At 40.2% G+C, this 18,102-nt stretch overlaps 1 protein-coding gene across 4 annotated transcripts in view; it reads left to right on the top strand.

Moving 5' to 3' along the window:
• The window catches only part of LOC122539778 (phosphatidylinositol 5-phosphate 4-kinase type-2 beta), a 115,179-nt gene that overhangs the window by 21,657 nt on the left and 75,420 nt on the right, over positions 1 to 18,102 (top strand). For all 4 annotated transcript variants that reach the window (XM_043674834.2, XM_043674836.2, XM_043674833.2 and 1 more), the window contains exons 2-3: positions 347 to 444; positions 3,439 to 3,535. In XM_043674834.2, the coding sequence (XP_043530769.1) occupies positions 347 to 444; positions 3,439 to 3,535 (195 nt within the window). The remainder of the gene's footprint in view (positions 1 to 346; positions 445 to 3,438; positions 3,536 to 18,102) is intronic.

Here is an 18,102-nt window from a genome sequence, read left to right as displayed (position 1 = left end):
ACTTTAGTGATACATGCAGAGAGTGGGAATCAAACCAAGTGACCTTTTGATGTTCTGTATGGATCAGTTTCATACGCCCCGTGCATTTGGCAACTAATCTGTCAAATTATATTTGACTCTCAAAAATACTTTGGAGTATTTAAAAAAAAACAGCAAAAGTGGAATAAGATGGTGCTGAAATTGACTAGCTTCCACTCATTTCCTTTATTTTGTTTCACATCAGCATGTTTCCTGTGAATCATCTTCAGCCGCCTTTAGATTTACAGTACCTTGCCAGGCAATCCACTGGAACTAATACAGTCTGCCATAAAAGTGAGGTTAACAGTATTAACTGTTTCCTTTTCAGATCAATGAGCTGAGCCATGTTCAGATCCCGGTAATGTTGATGCCAGATGACTTCAAAGCATACAGCAAGATTAAAGTGGACAATCACCTTTTTAACAAGTGGGTGGATGTTGTTTTCTCTGGTTTTATTGTATGGACAAAAAGAGAGATGCCTTCAAGTGTAATCATTTGAACTGACCATATTGAGTTGTCCAACATTCATATATAAGATATTCTGCCTCTGAACCTTGTTTTATTGAACATGAAACCATATGCAGTGACTTAAGGTTGTATCAATATAATAGATTAATTTAAATAGAATCATAGAATCCCTGCAATTAGTGAGTCATTTTCAGTTCTTTGACTTGTTGGCTTTCGGATTCCGATTTAAATTATGAACATTTGAATTATTTTCCAATATCCTCAGATAATATAGTAATCTAATCCAACAGTGAGTTTAGCACACATTCCTGATCCCTTGCCTTTTTCCCAGAAAAGGGCTTGGTTGCTGGATAAAAAAGACAGAGCCAAGCACTTCCATAAAGTGTTAGAAAGAATCAGTGAGCTAGACTTGTTTTATTGCCCATATCTGCAGTGGCCTGTGGGGAGTAGCATTGACACTGAACATCCTGCGCATTCTTTAGCATGACATATTTTTTGATTTGGTTTATGATTGTCGCACATACCTAGTTTTGTTTTGCATGCAGTACAGGCAAATCATACCATACAAAGTACTTTAGGGTAATACAATATTACAGCTGCAGAGAAGATGCACAGAGAATGAGATCAGCATTAATTTAAAATTTGAGAGGTACATTGAGAAGTCTGAAAACAGCGGGAAGAAGCTGTTCCTGAATCTGTTAGTACATAGGTTTGAGCTTTTGTATCTTCTGCCTGACAAGAGATTATAGTGGGATTGGGGGGGTCTTTGATATTGGCTGCCTTCCTGAGGTAGCAAGAATTGTGGGTGGAATCCATGGATGGAAGGTTGGCTTGTGTGATGGGCTGTGCTGTGTTCACAACTCTGTAGTTCCTTATGCTCCTGGGCAGAGCAGTTGTCATATCAAACCGTGAGGCATCTGGATAGATTGCTTTCTATGGTAGATCTGTGAAAATTGGTAACAGGTTTTGTGGACATGCTGAACTTCCTCAGCCTCCTGGGGAAGTAGAGACATTGTTGTACTTTTTTGACCATATCATCAACATGGATGAACCAGGAGAGTGCTTATTAATGATTATTGCTCCTAGAAACTTGATGCTCTCGGCCCGCTCCACCTCAGCACTGTTGATGTAGAGGGGGGCATGGCCTCCACCTTGCAATGTTTACGACACGAGGACAAGGAGATATACATTTGGGAAATGATAGAGAAGAAATGTTAATCTGGTGAAGTGTTTCATTGTGCACACTGGCCAATCTACTTGAATTTCCCAGTGTAAACAACAGAGAGGTTTGACAAATGTCCAGTGATTTGAGGTTGATTAACTCAAGAAATAAGTTTCTTTTTTTCTAAAAGGTTAAACTGAGGGCTAATTGTAACAGGATTTTTATTAAATTGTGAAAGGGTTTAATAGGGTGAATGTAGAGAAGATGTTTCTATTTCCAAGTGAGACCAAAGCTAAGAACCATAAACATACGGTAGTCAACAATGAATCCATCACGAACTCTGAACAAACTCATTTACCCAGAGATTGTTTAGGAAGCGCAACTTACAGACATATGTGGAAGGTAAGATGGATTGCACATATTCAGTTAAAGCTAGAAAGCAAGAGTGAGGAAGGAACAAGGATATGCTGAAAGTAAGAGCTGGAATAATGAGGAGAAGGTTTATTTGGAGGACAAACATGGCAAGGTTGGTCTGATTAGTCTGTTTCTGTACTGCAAGTGCAATGTAATTCTGGATTTTTTTTAATCAACCTGTTTCAAAATGTTATTGCACACTTCTGAAATAGATAGGGCATGAACCTGGTCTCCTGGGACACTACCACAAGAGCACCATGGTTGAATATTTTCTTGGAGTTCTAGATGTTTACTCTAGTGACATTATCACTATATCATTACAAACACTGGGCAGCAGTATAATTCTATTAATATTATATTTGATTCACTACTTCGCAAGGTTAAAACATAATCTTCAATTGATGGTGACTTTGGATCAGCCTCAGTAGGAACTGTTGATCATTATAATCCGTCATTGTCATTGTGTTTCTGATAGAAACGAGGAGCAGATGCACTTATTAAAAGACATAATGGCTGAATGAAAAATCAAAATTCTGTCATTGAATCCTTTATGTCCCTGTGATCCCCTGTTGTCGAAAATTATAATTAAATCAAAGGCCAGGATCCCGATTTCTGAACCTGATCAGCATTGGTTCTCGCAAGTGACCAAATGGGCCAAGAGTCCTCCCAGCTGAGCAGTGCAGTCCAGGTTTACAGACAGTTGATAGTGACGTGGATTGGGGCTTAAATCACATCTATCTTCTGACACTAGCTGCCATAATGCAAGTTTCCTGAAGCTACTTTAATACCTCCCAAGAGAAGCAAAGTTGGTGGGTAGGATGACAGGTTGGGGGTAGGGTAGCAGTTAGTTGAGGGAATGGGGTGCCAGATCAGTGGGGGGAGTGGGGTAGTTGGGGGATTGGAGCTGTTACCCCCCAGGTCAGGGTGGGTGGGGAGCAGATATTACACTTCAGGGCCTGATGTCTGATTGGAGGATGCTCTTTGGGATCAGGGAAGAAGATGAACGACTCAGAACTATTTTGGTGGAGGTGTGAGGATGGTTGAGTTAGAGATATTGACTCTGAGGGGTCTGATATTTGGAGGAGGAAAGACTTGAGCGTGGGGGCAGGGAGAGTGTTTGTCTGCAGTGATGTTAGGGTCTTCCCATTAGAATATCTGGTGCATGGTCTTTTGGTTGGGAGATGGGAATAAATTTGGGCCATACAGCAAATAGGTTCAACCAAGTCTTTGCAATTGACTGTTTGTACATGACTAGACTCCTACTGGAGGGTGGGAGTGAGGAAGAGACATTGATTCACTGGCATTTACTGCTTTATCAAATAAAAACAGGACTACAATTCCCACTTTGATGAAACTGTTCATTATTAATTTTACAGAGAGAATCTCCCAAGCCGTTTCAAGTTTAAGGAATATTGTCCAATGGTTTTCAGAAACCTGCGAGAGAGATTTTCCATTGATGATCAGGATTATCAGGTTGGTTTCTTTGCTTGTTAGTCAGTTGCTGCAGCACCCCTGAACTCTGTCAATGGATCATGTTAATTTTAACAATGTATTTTAATAAGTAGAGTCAGAAAATAAACCATTCCAAGACTGACTGGTACTGCAGAGTTGCAGGGAGGGTTGTACGTTGCATTGCAGTAGGTTCTACCTTCTATTGGGGCATTTTTAAAATATATGCTAGCTTCTGTTACAGAAAACACAAAGCATTATATTCTGTGGTTTCAATCCACCCTGTTCGGATTTAATATTTGGTCAGCTTTACTCTGACTCATCATTGTTTTCTCTTCAGTGTTGGCCTTGCTGTGCACTAAAATATAATGAGAGGTTGTGAGTATGAAGATAAGGGCTCCCTGCTTTTGTGGAAGTCTGCTTGATTAGCACTGTGTTTATATTCAGCTAAATTTCTTCCCTGTGAAAGGAAATACCCCAAAGAGAGAACAACATTTTGTGGTGTCAGCGAAACCAGCAACCAAATTACTCATCAGGAACTGGTGTTTTTCTGACTAATATAGATCCAAAATGCAGGAACAACATTATATTCCTTGTACGTTGTGTATTAATATCAGCTCAGTTGAAATTTACGCACCTTGCAAGTAATATTTTCGTGGTGAGGAAGTTTTAAGGATTTTACAAAGTTTTGAGTTTCAGTGGCTTTAAAGAATGGAATAGCTCCAGCATTCTGAAGCTTGCTTGATTAAGTGTTCCGTCTCAGCTGGATCTGAGTCATACAGACCGGGCATTCATCTGTTACCTTCTTGCTGATCTCAGCTGCATGGGTGGATAGGAAAGGCAGAATTGGATCAGCTCTCCAGTGACCCCACCTATTTAATAAATGTGAACACTAGCTCCTCATGGGTAGGCTCTCACATATGAGAGAGGTGCAGGCATATTGATAGCTTCATACTCCAGTGTGAGACGACATCTTTTGGAATTGAAAAAATTGGGGAGGCAGAGTTCCTGAGTATGCCTGAGAGTAATGACAAATCAAAAGTAGTCTACTCTCTAATACTTCCATGCCAAGAAGTAGAATTGTACACTGGTACATTACAGAAGAAGTTCATTTGGCCCCTGTAGTCTGCACTGGTTCTTCCAAAGAGCAATTTAGTTAATGTCACACCCTATTCTTTCCCCATATCCCTGCAATGTTTTGACCTTGAACTGTTCATCTGATGCTCTCTTGAAATTGTTTCCTCCCCCTACCAGACAGTGCATCTAAATATGCCCGGAAATATAACTATGCTGAATTTTACTAATTTAATGGTGATTTTGGTGTTTTTTAAAAAAACTGAGCATCATTGTTATGCACAGTGCAAATTAAACCAATTGAATTTGCACCAGAACAGGAGAAAATGTGTCACTTCAAACACGTGAGGTCAGTGGTAACAGAAGATGGAAGTGTGGAAAAGGAAATGAAACCATGAGTTTAGTTCTACTTGAAGTAGCTTCATAGGATAGAAAAGTTTCATTGAATCTGGTAGGAAACTCCTACAAGTCAGTTGTGAGAGACCAATCTTGTTTATATTATGCAAAAACGTGAGTGACAGCAAGAAGAGCGGAACAGTGACTGGGGACTATTGAGGTGTATGTGTGAAGTCGTAAGAAATGACAGGATCAGGGACCAGTACATCAAAGGGTCAGTGAAGTTTGTGCAAACTTTGAAGAAAACAGCTGAGATGACATTGAAATGGTGTGTTGTGAAGAGGGAGACAACATGCGAGGAGAAGAGTGTCTGGGTTGCCAGAAGTGAACTGGGGAGGTCTAACATTAGACAGAAAGAGGAGGTGGTGAGACACTTGGCAGCAGTGGCATTAATGATGGAGTAGCTGATGGGGAGGTGAAGACGGTGAAGAATAATCGAATGGCATTTCAGGGACTGCAGCAAAAATTAGAAAAGCCAGAAGAAGAATTTGCAGCAGGGTTACATTGAACTGAATTATTTTGGATCCATGCTGAGGCATTGGTGTCACATGATGCGTTGGTGTTTGGCACGAATACAGGAAGAGGATGTGTGCCCTACCTGGATCTTTTGATGATTAACTGAGAGTGCCACCTTATGGTTACAAAAAGTATGGATTGAAGAACACTGTATGAAATGTGAAACCTGTATTGGTTGCATTGCTTTTTTATTTTTGATGGGTGACTCAGTTGCTTATTTTTCTCCTGCTTTTTGATGACGGCCATGCCACGGGCCATGCCATGGCTCCTCCTAAATAACTACAGTAAGATCCCTGAATATTATCTTCTGAAGGGCATTCGTTCTCTGCTCCAATGTAATGCTACCATTTCTATCATTCTCATTGACAAATAAAGTTCAGTTAAACTGACTTGAAGACCAGGTAATCATGACAAAGAGCAAACTAACCATCTTCTTTTGAGATGAATTTCATCAGCATTTTAACCCCGTGTTGAAATCCTGAAAATACTTATCAGGTCTGGAAGCATCTCTGGAGAGAGAATCAGTATAATTGGGCTAGATTTCCAGTAGTATTTTGGGAACCTGATGTTGGGATCTAATGCAGGTGTCCATGCCCTTAGTTGGCAGCAGTAAGACTGGTTCAGTGATCTTCTGAGAGCTCGCTTCCAAAATGTTACCCTGATCTCAACATCTATTGAAGGATGGCAGACAGGTTCTCGATTGTGCAGATTCACAGAATTGTTCTGGCACAATAGGAGGCTGTTTGGTCCCATTATTTTTGTGCAGGCTGTCTGAATAAGCATAATGACTTAGTGCCAGTTTCCTGCCTTTTCTCCATATGCGTGCACACTGTTTCTTGTCAAACAATGATCTAATGTCCTCTTGTATCAGGACTGGCAGCCGTGGAGTCTTGAAAGCCCCAGCAGGAGAATTGAATGTGGTTTGGACAGGTTAGAAGACCACAAAGGTGCCTCAGCTCAGTGCCATCTGAAGAGTTGAAAATGCCACCAAAAAACCCTGGGCCACAGCTGCCAGGCCATCACTGAGGAGGGGTCAGTGAGTTTCAAACCCATGTCCCCAGAACATTAACCTGGGTTCTGTATTAACAGTCCAGCGATATTACCACCATATGATCATCTCTCCCCATTTTAGCTCAAATTAAGGCAAATCTTTTTTCACACAGATGGTCTTGAATCTTTGGAACTTTACTTCCATCACTTTTTTGAGGAATAAAGTCTTTGAACTTTTTTAAGTCAGAGGTAGGTGGATAATTTTTCAATCAGCAAGGGGGTGAAAGGTTATCGGGGGCTTAGGTGGGAATGTGGAGTAATCAGATCAACTGTGATCTTATTGCAAAGCAGGTACAAAGGGCAAGTGGCCTATTCCAACTCCTAATGTGGCCAACAAAAGAGTTTAATCTGTGGGTTGTGTTGGAGGTGGACATTGGCTTGTTCTGTATCACGTTTACGTGAAGAAAACCTTTTTGAGCATGGCTTCCTTAATGCAAAAGTCTCATGATGCTTGTCATCGAACGATTAAATCAATTTCTTTTCACTTTTATAGTGTTATTTTGGTTTTTTCTTGGAATCTTGGCAGTGCTGGGAAGGCCAGAATTGATTGTCTATCTTGGTTTCTCTGAGAACCACCACCGTGACCTGTTACAGACTGTGTGGTGATCTCTTACAACTGAGTGGTTTTGCTGAACTGTTTCAGAGGACAACTCAAGAGTCACAGTCTGGTCAGCTCAATAAGGTTTTATTCAAAAAGGATACCCATGAAAGAGTTGAGTTTCATAACAATCTGATTTAGTTTTTTGTGTAATTTGATGCAATATTTTTTTGTAGTCTCCAGTTTTTTTTACATCACTGGGAAAGGTATAAAATGTAGACATAGAAGATGTTTCCACTTGCTGGGAACCCCAAAGCTACACGATCATGAAAGTATAATTCTGACCAACAAATTCAGTAGACAATTCAGGAGAAATGTTGTTACTCGAAACTTAGAATATGGAACTCTCACCCACACCAGTTCATGCAAATAGCACAATTCAATTTAAAGGGAAGTTTGATGAGCACGAGAGAGAGAAGACATCCTGATAGGTTTAGTGGGACTACAGTGACAAATAGTACTTGATTAGTTAAATCAAATGGACTGTTATACTAGGGTAAATTCTAAGCAAGATCTTAATGTTTTTATTTAGGATGCATCAATCAGTGCACAACTGAAAGCAGTCCTTTTGAACCCTGTCAGCCCAATAAAATTCAAGAGTTGGCAAATTAACAAAAAAACAATTAGAAATCTCTGTGGCCAAAATTGTGATTTGGATATTTCCCAACTGAGGGATCAAGCTGTTGTATTGTGTTAAATTCAAACTTACAGACCAGAAGATGTCTGCTTTGATTTTAAACCAGAACCTGGTTTGTTGATCCTGCTCCGTTGTTGGCTTGCTGCAGCTTTCCTCTCTCAGAGGACCTGGAGTATGACATATCAGCTTGCATTCTTGTTTCTGGGGGACATCAAATGGGTTATGGTATACAGTGGAGTCTTGCTCTGCAGATGCCAAGTGATGGCAGGATTAGGATTTGTTGGAGTACTCTGTGTGAACCTTCCCTTTCACCACTGACTACTCTGTTGATGCCTGGGTCCACGGTCACTTAGATGAGTTGCCAAGGCTGGCTGCTGTTGCTGCAGGGAGATCTGTATCCCAGCATCAGTAATTGTGGAGAAAAGGATGTGTGGTTGAGATGGGAGTGGCAGCCACTTGGATGGAAATTCTGTGGGCTGTTTGATTTTGAATTCTTGACTCAGCACCAAACATGGCAGCTGCTGAATTACAGTGTGAGAACAGAATGGAGGAAAAGAAGATGTGTGAAATAAATGGACTTGGCGATCAGTCTTTCTGGTCCAAGTCTGGTAGAGCTTGAATCCAGATAAATGGCAATGTCATCCATGTTGGCCAGAGCTTATGCGAGGAATTCTGTAAAATATTTCCTGAATCCCTGTGTCCTCAATGTTTACAATCTCACAGCACGTATAACTTGTTGTGAATGTACTGTTTCAGTGCAGTGTATAACATCTCCCTGCAGTCACCATTCTTGTCATATTGGTCGCAATCACCCCATCTCCCACATCCTTTGCTTCAGGCTGATATATTTGTACATTTGGGGGAGGTGAAAGAAAGATAGAGAAGCAGACAGACAGACCGTGTCAAGTGTTGGGGAAAGCAGGACAGAATGGCTCCAGTAGATCCAAATTTTCACCTCCAGGGATCCATCTAATTACCATGTCTCCCAGTAAATTCAAAACTATTGATCTCAATGCACTGATGAACCTTACTTCCCTCTTTAATCTGTCTTTCCTATTGATAGCTGGTAGCTGTTCTCAGGTATTGCTACCTGTGTTGGCTTTGTACAGCAATAAGATTTAAACTCCAATTGTAAACCAATTTGTATACAAGGCAAAGGCTTTGCTGTTGCAATTATGACAGCTTCTTCTGCTTTAGAAGTTCCTAACATTAATAATTGAGATGCAGGTCACCAGAGACTCAGCTCTGGTGGATACTTAGACAACAATGGCAAGTGTTCTTATGAGTTTAGTGGATTAGGTTTTGAAATTTATTGCAGCTGTGACTGAAGCTGAGGTGAACTCTGACAACAATGAGCTGAAGGAGGCAGAAAAAATATCCCCCACAAATTGAAGACTTAATATTTAATGTACGAGATGGTATGGTTACATGAAAGGGAGATCACATTTTTTCTGATTTTGTAAGTGTTCATAAAGTCTTTTATGCATCTTTTTGTTCCACAGTATCACTGTACTTTGCAGCTTTCATCTTTATGTCCCAGTTAAAACAAAATTTCACAATGATCTGTGATTATTAACTACTAAAATCTCAGGTGAAGTACACACACATGCGAAACAGAAAAACCATCTGCATCAATGAAAAATATTCTGGTACTTGGGCAGAAATGGTGAGATTGGATGTAATATTACATGATAAATATTTTTATTTCCGCCCATCCAAATTTTTGGAGCGCTGTTTTATTTATGCAGATTGCTTTCCGTCCCTCATGATTACACCTCATCTTTTTCCTTCATTCTGTTCTCTGTGAGTCATTCTGCCTGCATTGATTGTACCGAAACACACAAGCTCCTGAGGGCACTTGTCAGGGTGGGTGCTGAAGGGATGTTTCTCCCAAGTGGGAGAGACCTAAACTAGGAACTAAACCATTTAAAAATAAGCGGTTTTCCAATTTAATGAGGAAATGAGGAAGCAGGTTTTCTGTGAGGGGTTGGGAGTTTGTGGAGCGCAGATAGCATTTGTAGCAACGTCATTGATTACTTTTTATTCAGAGTAGATTGATCCTTGACTAACGAAAGGGTCAGAGTTTTGTCAATAGACAGGAAAGTGAGGTTGATACAACATTCAGATTTATGGCAGAGCAAGCTCAAGGAGCCAAATGGTCTGTTCCTGCTCCTAATTAGTACGTTCATATTAAAATGAATGTCTGAATCAGCTGCAAAGGAAATGTGATAAAGGAACTACATTATGACTATCTTGATTTCTTTTTGTATCTCTTGTGTGGGATGTGATTTCCTCATTCGATTCCTTGCCTTCAAAAGAAGGAAGTGAGAATTGAAAAGATTGGTTTGCTTTCCTTAGAATAAATAAGGTTAAGGAGTGATCTGATTGAGGTGCTTACAATCATCTACAGACAGAGAAACTATTTCCAAAGCTCAAGGTTTGATAAGTAGGACAAAGGTTTAAGGTTGAAAAGTGTGGCACTGGAAATGCATATCAGGTCAGGAGGGACGACGTTTCGGGCATAATTCTATCATCAGGAAGGGCTGATGAAGGGCTTATGCCCGAAACATAGACTCTCCTGCTCCTCAGGTGCTGGCTGTGCTTTTCCAGCGCCACACTTTTCGACTCTGATCTCCAGCATTTACAGTCCTCACTTTCACAAATATTTAAGGTAACTGGCAAAGCAAATACAAAGATGACCCAAGGGAAAACATTTTTTACTGAAGGAGTGTTTAGACTTTTGGATGCCACTGCCTGAAAGAGAGGTGGAGATTGATTTCAGCGGTAGCTTTCCAGAGGAAATTGTAGAGGTACCTTTTTGTTGTTCATTCAGGGGGTTTAGCCATCATTGCTCGAACTAGCATTTATTAGCTATCCCGTGTTGTACTTGAGAAAGTGATAGGCAGTTCACTATTTGAACCATTGCAGTCCGTTAGCTGTAGGAGGCCCACAATACTGTTTGGAAGGGAGTTTTGGGATTTTGATTTGAAGAGGGAAAGCTGCAGGGTTATGCAGAAAAATTAGGAAAATGGGATAAATCCGGACGCTCTACAGAAGGGCTGGGGCAAACTTGATGGGACAAATGGCTTTGTTCTGCAACGTTTTAATCTCTGGTTTTATTCTCTGGAGAATTGTACTTTGCAGTTGCATCTTCATTCTGAATGTATGATGTCATCTTTCCAGAGGGTGAGGCAAACCAGGAAAATTCTCCCCTGTAACACCATCGCTGCAACATCTTGCCTTTATATAGCATCTTTAAACTCGCAAAACATCCCAAAACACTTCACAGGAGCTTTATCAGACAAAATTTGGCACCAACTTACAGAAAGGAATATTATCCCTGCTGACCAAAAACTTGGTGAAGGAAGAAGGTTTTAATGAACATCTTAAAAGGAAAGACAAGCAGAGAAGATTAGGGAGGGAATTTCCAGATTCCCAGCTGAGACATGGTTGTCAATTCTGGGGTGATTAAAGCAAAGGGTGTCTACCAAGCCAGAATAGGGGGAGCGTGTTGGAGCAATTGCAGTGATGGAGGGCCATGACCATTGAGGGATTTGAAAAAGGCGATAAACAGTTTAAGTTGAAGTAATTGGAGTGAGAGCCAGTATAGGTCAAGAAGCACAGGCGTAAAGAGTAAACAGAATAGTGTGAGTTTGAGTACAGGGGACAAGACATTTTGCACTAATTCGACTTGATGGATGGTATGAATTGGGAGAGTGCTGTAACACAACCTTACAAATGGAGCTCAGCCTTGATGCTGACATTTATGGTTCTGTTTATAAACAGTTAAAATCACTGCATTTTATAATGAGCTGGATTTTATTTCTGTTTTCTGAAAAATTGACCCCAAGACACTGTTATGTGAAAGTGATTTTGTTTTCAATTCTCTAAAGTCTAAACTGCAGCATCACTTCATGACTAATGACTGCAAAATCTTTGAAATCACAACTGTAGAATCTATAGAAAGATTATAGGGTGATTTACAGCGTATTGGGGAGGATCTTTGATTTTAGACTCACCTACTCCAATCCAACTTAGACTGCCTGAACCTTTTGGTTTAAACGTGTTTGTGTGTAACTGATTGAGACGTAACTGTTGAGCTTACCACAGGTCACTTTTACAGAGTGGACTATTAAATATTAATTTCCTTTTTTTCCTCACCCTTTCCTGCTTTAAGTGTTAAACATATTGGTGTGATTATGGAATAGAGTCATGTTAAGCTTCAACTGTTTCAACTTTCACCTGGCTTTCAACTTAGTTGAAGTGTGGCATTTTGGAGCTGTGATTAAGCCTGTTGTAACCTTTTTTTTAATATTAAAAAGAGCAGTGAATGTTTGAAATGCTGAACAGGTCAGGCTGCATCTGTGCAAAGAGCAGACAGGTTGGCATTTTGACGGTGAAGTGTTGTCAAAAGTACTTTTTAAATTGCTAGCTCATCCGGGTTAGGTTATTGGAATCTGAATGAAAATGGGGAAAAGAATCAAACACAGACTAAAGGTTAGCTTATTTAAAATAAATCAGGTACAGAATGGTCTTATACGTGAGAAATAAAGTAATTAAAGTTAAAAAATGGAACAATGACAGGCAAACAGGCCTGAGAATACTCTGGGTGAATGTTATGAAAAATACTTTGAGCTAACATTGTGATCATGAATCTGCTGCTGCCACTTTAGATTTATTGCTGTAATAAAAACAAATGCTGGAAACACTCAACAGGTGAGGTAGCGTTCATGCAGAGAGAAACACAATTGCTGCAGTTTTGTAGCGCCTCTGTGATTTACAGCCTCTTAAGTATGTTTGAAATCTCGTCACTGGTTATGATGTAGGAATCACACCAACCAATATCATGTTCAGTAAGTTCCCATAAACAGCAATGTAATAGCAAGCAGATAATCTGATATTGTGATGCTAACTGAGAAACAAATATTAGCTGGGATTACCAGGGATAATTCCCCCCACCCCATTCTTTGAAATAGTGTTATTGGATCTTTTACATCAGTCCGAGAGGAATCATCGAATCTCACTTTAATGGTTCACTGGAGATATAGCCCCGCAATCTATTTATTAAGCGGCACCTATGAGACCAGGAATGTATTGGTTGATAAAATATTCTGGATAATCAACAGATGCACATAACCACAGTAAACCCTGACCATGTAAAACTTTGAGATATCCACATTCCTCAAAAAATCTATGATTTTAGGAGGTGTTCATTTTTTTTTGCAATGTAAAAACACAGTAAGTAACAGGAACACAATGCAGGGCTAGACATATCACTGTTAAACTTTATTTACAGCGTAAATACTCACATCGCAATAGATTCCAGTTTTAATACATTTTTTATTCATTCATGGGAGATAATGCACATTGAAAGGTGGCCAGTAAGGGAGCTCAGAAGTAGAGGGAAGAAACAAGAATTTGATGGAAATCAGTACACCTTTATAACATTGTCATTTATGATGCACCTCAATGGCAGGTGGCTTGAACCTAGATCTTCTAGCTCAGAGGTAAGGACACTACCACTGCACCACAAAACATCCACTTTGTTGTATTCATATTGATTCTGGGAAGCTTTTAGCCTTAACTATAGTCTGTGGGCAGACTTCTAGTTTGACAAACATTTGGTATACCTTTTTTATTGTTGAAATATAGAACTCTTTAAGTCGGAAGGTTTTGACATACTTTATTGAAAACTAGCCAGTGATTGGGGCTTTTAATTATTAACACTTTAACTATGTAATCACACAATGTTAATGAATGAATTTAACAGCAGAGCAGAGACCAAGTCTGATCACTGCTAGCTCAACTCATCTGGTGCCAGTTTTGGGTACAGTGGTGAAATGGCATCGAGGCTACAGAAACAGTATATCGAGCTTCTAATGTAAGAGGTCCTAAGGCACGTTACAGGAAAATTATCAAACAAAATTTTGACATCAAACCACAAGGTATTACAAGTGACCAAAATCTTTGTCAAAGTGGTGGATTGTAAGGACTGTTAAGAGGAGAGGGGAGAAAGAGGTTTAAGGAGACAATTCCAGAGCTTCTCTTAGTCAGTCACATGAAAACATGGCCACCAAGATCGGTAGGATTAAAAGTAGGAATGCGCAGGATGCCAGAGTTGGAGGAGCATAAATATCTCAAAAGGTTGGACAGGTTAGGCTAGTATTTGCTAGAGTTTAGAAGAGTAAGAGGGAACTTAATTGAAATATGTAAGATTCTGTGGGGTCATGGCAGGGCAGAGGTGGAAAGGATACTTGTTGGGGGGAATATAGAACTCGTTAATAATTATAAGGATTGCTCATTTAAGACTGAGATGAGAGAATTCTTTTTCTCATAGAGGGATTTGAGGTTTTGGAATATGCTTCCTCAACCTGGTAAAAGCAAAGTCTTTTAATATTTTTAAGGCAGAGGTCGATCGATAGCAAGGGGGAGAAATATTTCCACAGAAGCTGGTATCTCATCACCAAGTCACCCTTTATTTACACATGCATAGTCCTTGACACTGCTCTAGCCTCCTCAGAGCCAGCTCTCAGAGTGAACAGAATCTCTAACACGCTTATTTATATCTCTCAGCCAGGGCTCCCTCATTGGTCAAATGTAACAGCCCCAGTCAGGGAACTCATATTCTGTGAGGTTCACCTGGCTGACCTTGCAACAATCACTACAAGCGGTGAAGGGTTTTTGGGGATAGGCTGGATTGCGGATTAAATTGGTTGGCTATGATCTTATTAAATAGGGGAACAGGCTCAAGGAGCCTACTCATCATTTGGGGAGCCTACTCATCATTTGTATGTTGTAAGGCTGGGGAAGATTTAAAGAAAGAGGTAGATGAGGCTATGGAAAATGCTGAAAGCAAGTTTTGGTTTTCTAAAAATTATTCACTGTTGAGGCTATTGATCCTTGTTCCCTGGGCACCGCCATGCCTGATTGGGCATTGGTGAGGAGGGATTCCTTCTTTGGTCAGAGCATTGTATATAGGAGTTGGGAGGTCATGCTGAGGCTGTACAGGACATTGGTTAAGCCACTTTTGGAATATTGCATGCAATTCTGGTCTCCTTCCTATCGGAAGTGAAACTTTAAAGCGTTCAGACAAGATTTATAAGCATGTTGCCAGGGTGGAGGATTTGAGCTGGGGAGAGGCTGGATAGGTTGGGGCTGTTTTCCTTGGAGCATCAGAGGCTGAGGGATGACATTAGAGAGGTTTGTAAAATCATGAGGGGCATGGATAGGATAAATAGACAAAGTCTTTTACCTGGGGTGGGGGGCATAGGTTTGAGGTGAGAGGGTAAAGTATAAAAGGGACCTCAGGGTCAACCTTTTCACACAGAGGGTGGTACATGTATGGAATGGGCTGCCAGGAATTGGTGCCGAAAATGTGTTGCTGGAAAAGCGCAGCAGGTCAGGCATCATCCAAGGAACAAGAGAATCGACGTTTCAGGCATAAGTCCTTCCTCTACAAGGAATTGGTGCCGGCTGGTACAATTGCAGCATTTCAAAGGCATCTGGATGGATATATGAATAGGAAGGATTTGGAGGGATTCGGGCCAGGTCTGGCAAGTGGGACTAGATTAGGTTGGGATATCTGTTCGGCTTGGATGAGTTGGACCAAAGCGTCTGTTTCCGTGCTGTATATTTCCATGAATCTTAAGTACAGGAAGAGAAGTATAGCTGGAACTGGTTCATTAATTCCTTTCAATGTGCATTGGAAAAGCACCATTGGAAAAGGTGTGTGTTCAATTCAATTATACTCTGATTGAAAACTGCACCAGTAACTCTGTCCTCGGTCCTCTTGTCACCGTGAGGATCATAGTTATAAGCTGCTTGTGGTTGTAATGCTTGTGAAACCCTAAATTGAGGCATGTGATAGCCTGGATCATTTAGATAATTGTTTCATCAACCTTTTGTTTAATCAGTTCCCCTGAATTGGAGTTTGTGTTTGTACAAGGGTGGATGTACAAACCATGTTGTTTATTTTAAGATGTTCAACCAGTATTATGCTAAATCACCTTTATTGACATTCTGAAGTCCACCTGTTTTATGCATACGTAGATATTTTGAGTGTCTATATACAGACATATGTCTTTAGAACATATCCCTTTGTGAATGACATACACAGTTGTTAAATCAATACAGTTGGGCTTGCTGACATGCTGCATCAGAGAAATAAAGAAATTATCAATTTAAATTAAATGTTTTATTGTCTTAAATACTATACAGTTCATACTGCTCTATTATTTGTGCTTTTCTCAATGCTCTTTCCATCTTTTAGACTGCTTCAGAATATAAAAGATTTGAACTTATAAAGTGCCTTTCATGGCATTGACATCTCAAAGCTCTCTGGAATCAATTAAATATTTTCAGAAGTATAGTCACTGTTAGATTAGAATATTCTTTATTGTCACATGTAGTCCAGTACAGCCAAAAGTTTTACAATGGCTGCCTTTAATGATGCCATCTTAGGTACAAGTACCTAGGTACAAATCTGATAGAGTAAAAGAAATAGTGTTGTTGCAGCATATAAATTGGCAGGAAACAGTGAAAAAGTCCAGAATAATAATGTGACCATCGGTACTTAAGTTCCAGTCCGTCCCTGCTGGCCCCAGAGCATAAGGCCATTTTACCTCCATGTGCTGACCACCATCCAGGACTTGTTCCACTGCCGCTGCAGGAATTGCCCATTTTGCTTTGCATTGCCGTGGGATTTGACCCGTGTTCGTTCTGTTCCTCGACTCCATTCTCCAGATAGGGTGAGGGGAAAGGAAAACTATGAAAAGGAGGAAAAAAGGGAAAGGGACTAGCGAACAGAGGAACTCTAACTGGAGCATCCTACTCTACCGCCATCTTAGAATATAGAACAGTACAGGCCCTTCTGCCCTCGTGCTGACCTTTTATCCTCATCTGAGATCAAAGGAGTGAAGAACTTGTTGTTATGTAGCATAAGAGTCATCTCTAGTTTGTATGTTCTACATATCTTTCAGACTGATCCTTCAGCCTTGAGAGAGTGATTGTCACCCTTTAAGATTTTCTTTCCACAAACAACTGGAATCTTAAACCACTTGATACAACTTAAACTTATGGTGAGCCAACCAGTGGCTTGGACAGGTCAACATTTGTGAATTTTCACATCAAATCATTGCAGGAATATTGCTTCTTCTTGGTATTTACAGCTAATGATTTTTAGGGTTCATGGTAATGCCACCGGACTCATAATCCAGAGATCCAGGATGATGCTCTGAGGACCTAGTTTCAAATTCTGCCAAGTCAGATGGAATTTAAGATTCATGACTATATTTGGGAATAGTGATCATCAAAAAAACCATCTGATTCATTGTTGTCCTTACCTTATCTGACCTACATGTGACTCCAAGACTCATGCCAATGTGGTTGTCACCTAACCATCTTCCGAAATAGTAATACGTGCCACTCTGTTCAAGAAGAACTAGGGATGGTCAACAACTTGCCAGCAATGCCTATATCCTGTGAAAGAATAAAGATGAGTTAATTCACCAAAAGCTTCACATGGCACACGTTAATTTTCTCTTGATCAACACTTCATTTTTGGTATTAACAGACATTTTATCCCCCCTCCCCACCTCTGTTGGCCCATGTTTCCAATAATGCTGTATTCTAAGACAGCTACTTTGTGGATTCTGATGTTCTGTTTTGTAGTCAATATAATTGATGGTTTCAGTATTTTCTTAAGGCGGCAAAGGACACTTCTTATTTGACGTTTTTCCACACATTGCCTGGTTTCTTATTTATGTTCCCTTATTTCAATTTGTGTGGTGGCTCCTTTATCGTACAACAAATGCATATATCTTAAGGGATTCACACTTCAATAGGTTAACCTTTGGATCAATTTAAGCTGGATTTCCAGTATTATATCCAGGTCATTCATCTGTTAATGTTCTTTGCAGTAGGGTTGATTTCCATTAGAAAAAGCGCACATTGCATTGGGATTTTTAAACAGTATATTCTTATTTGTTATTGTGAACCACATACTTATCTCAATGTTGCTTTGCTTATGGGATCATAGAGTTATACAGCACAGAAACAGACCCTTCAGTCCAACTCGTCCATACATATCAATCTGACCTTGTCCCATTTGCCAGCACTTGGCCCATATCCCTCTAAACCCTTCCTATTCATATACCCATCTTAGATGTTTTTTAAATGTTGTAATTGTACCCATCTCCTTCACCACTGCTGGCAGGTACCTCCATACACATGCTACCCTCTGTGAGAAAAGGTTGCCCTCCAGGTCCTTTTTAAACCTTGCCCCTCTCACCTTAAACCTATGCCCTCTAGTTTTGGACTCCC

The sequence above is a fragment of the Chiloscyllium plagiosum genome, unplaced genomic scaffold (assembly GCF_037043375.1).
Source record: "Chiloscyllium plagiosum isolate Xiang-an unplaced genomic scaffold, Cpla_swu_hap1 HiC_scaffold_32, whole genome shotgun sequence".
Taxonomy (NCBI): domain Eukaryota; kingdom Metazoa; phylum Chordata; class Chondrichthyes; order Orectolobiformes; family Hemiscylliidae; genus Chiloscyllium; species Chiloscyllium plagiosum.
This window is presented reverse-complemented; position numbering and strand designations above follow the sequence as displayed.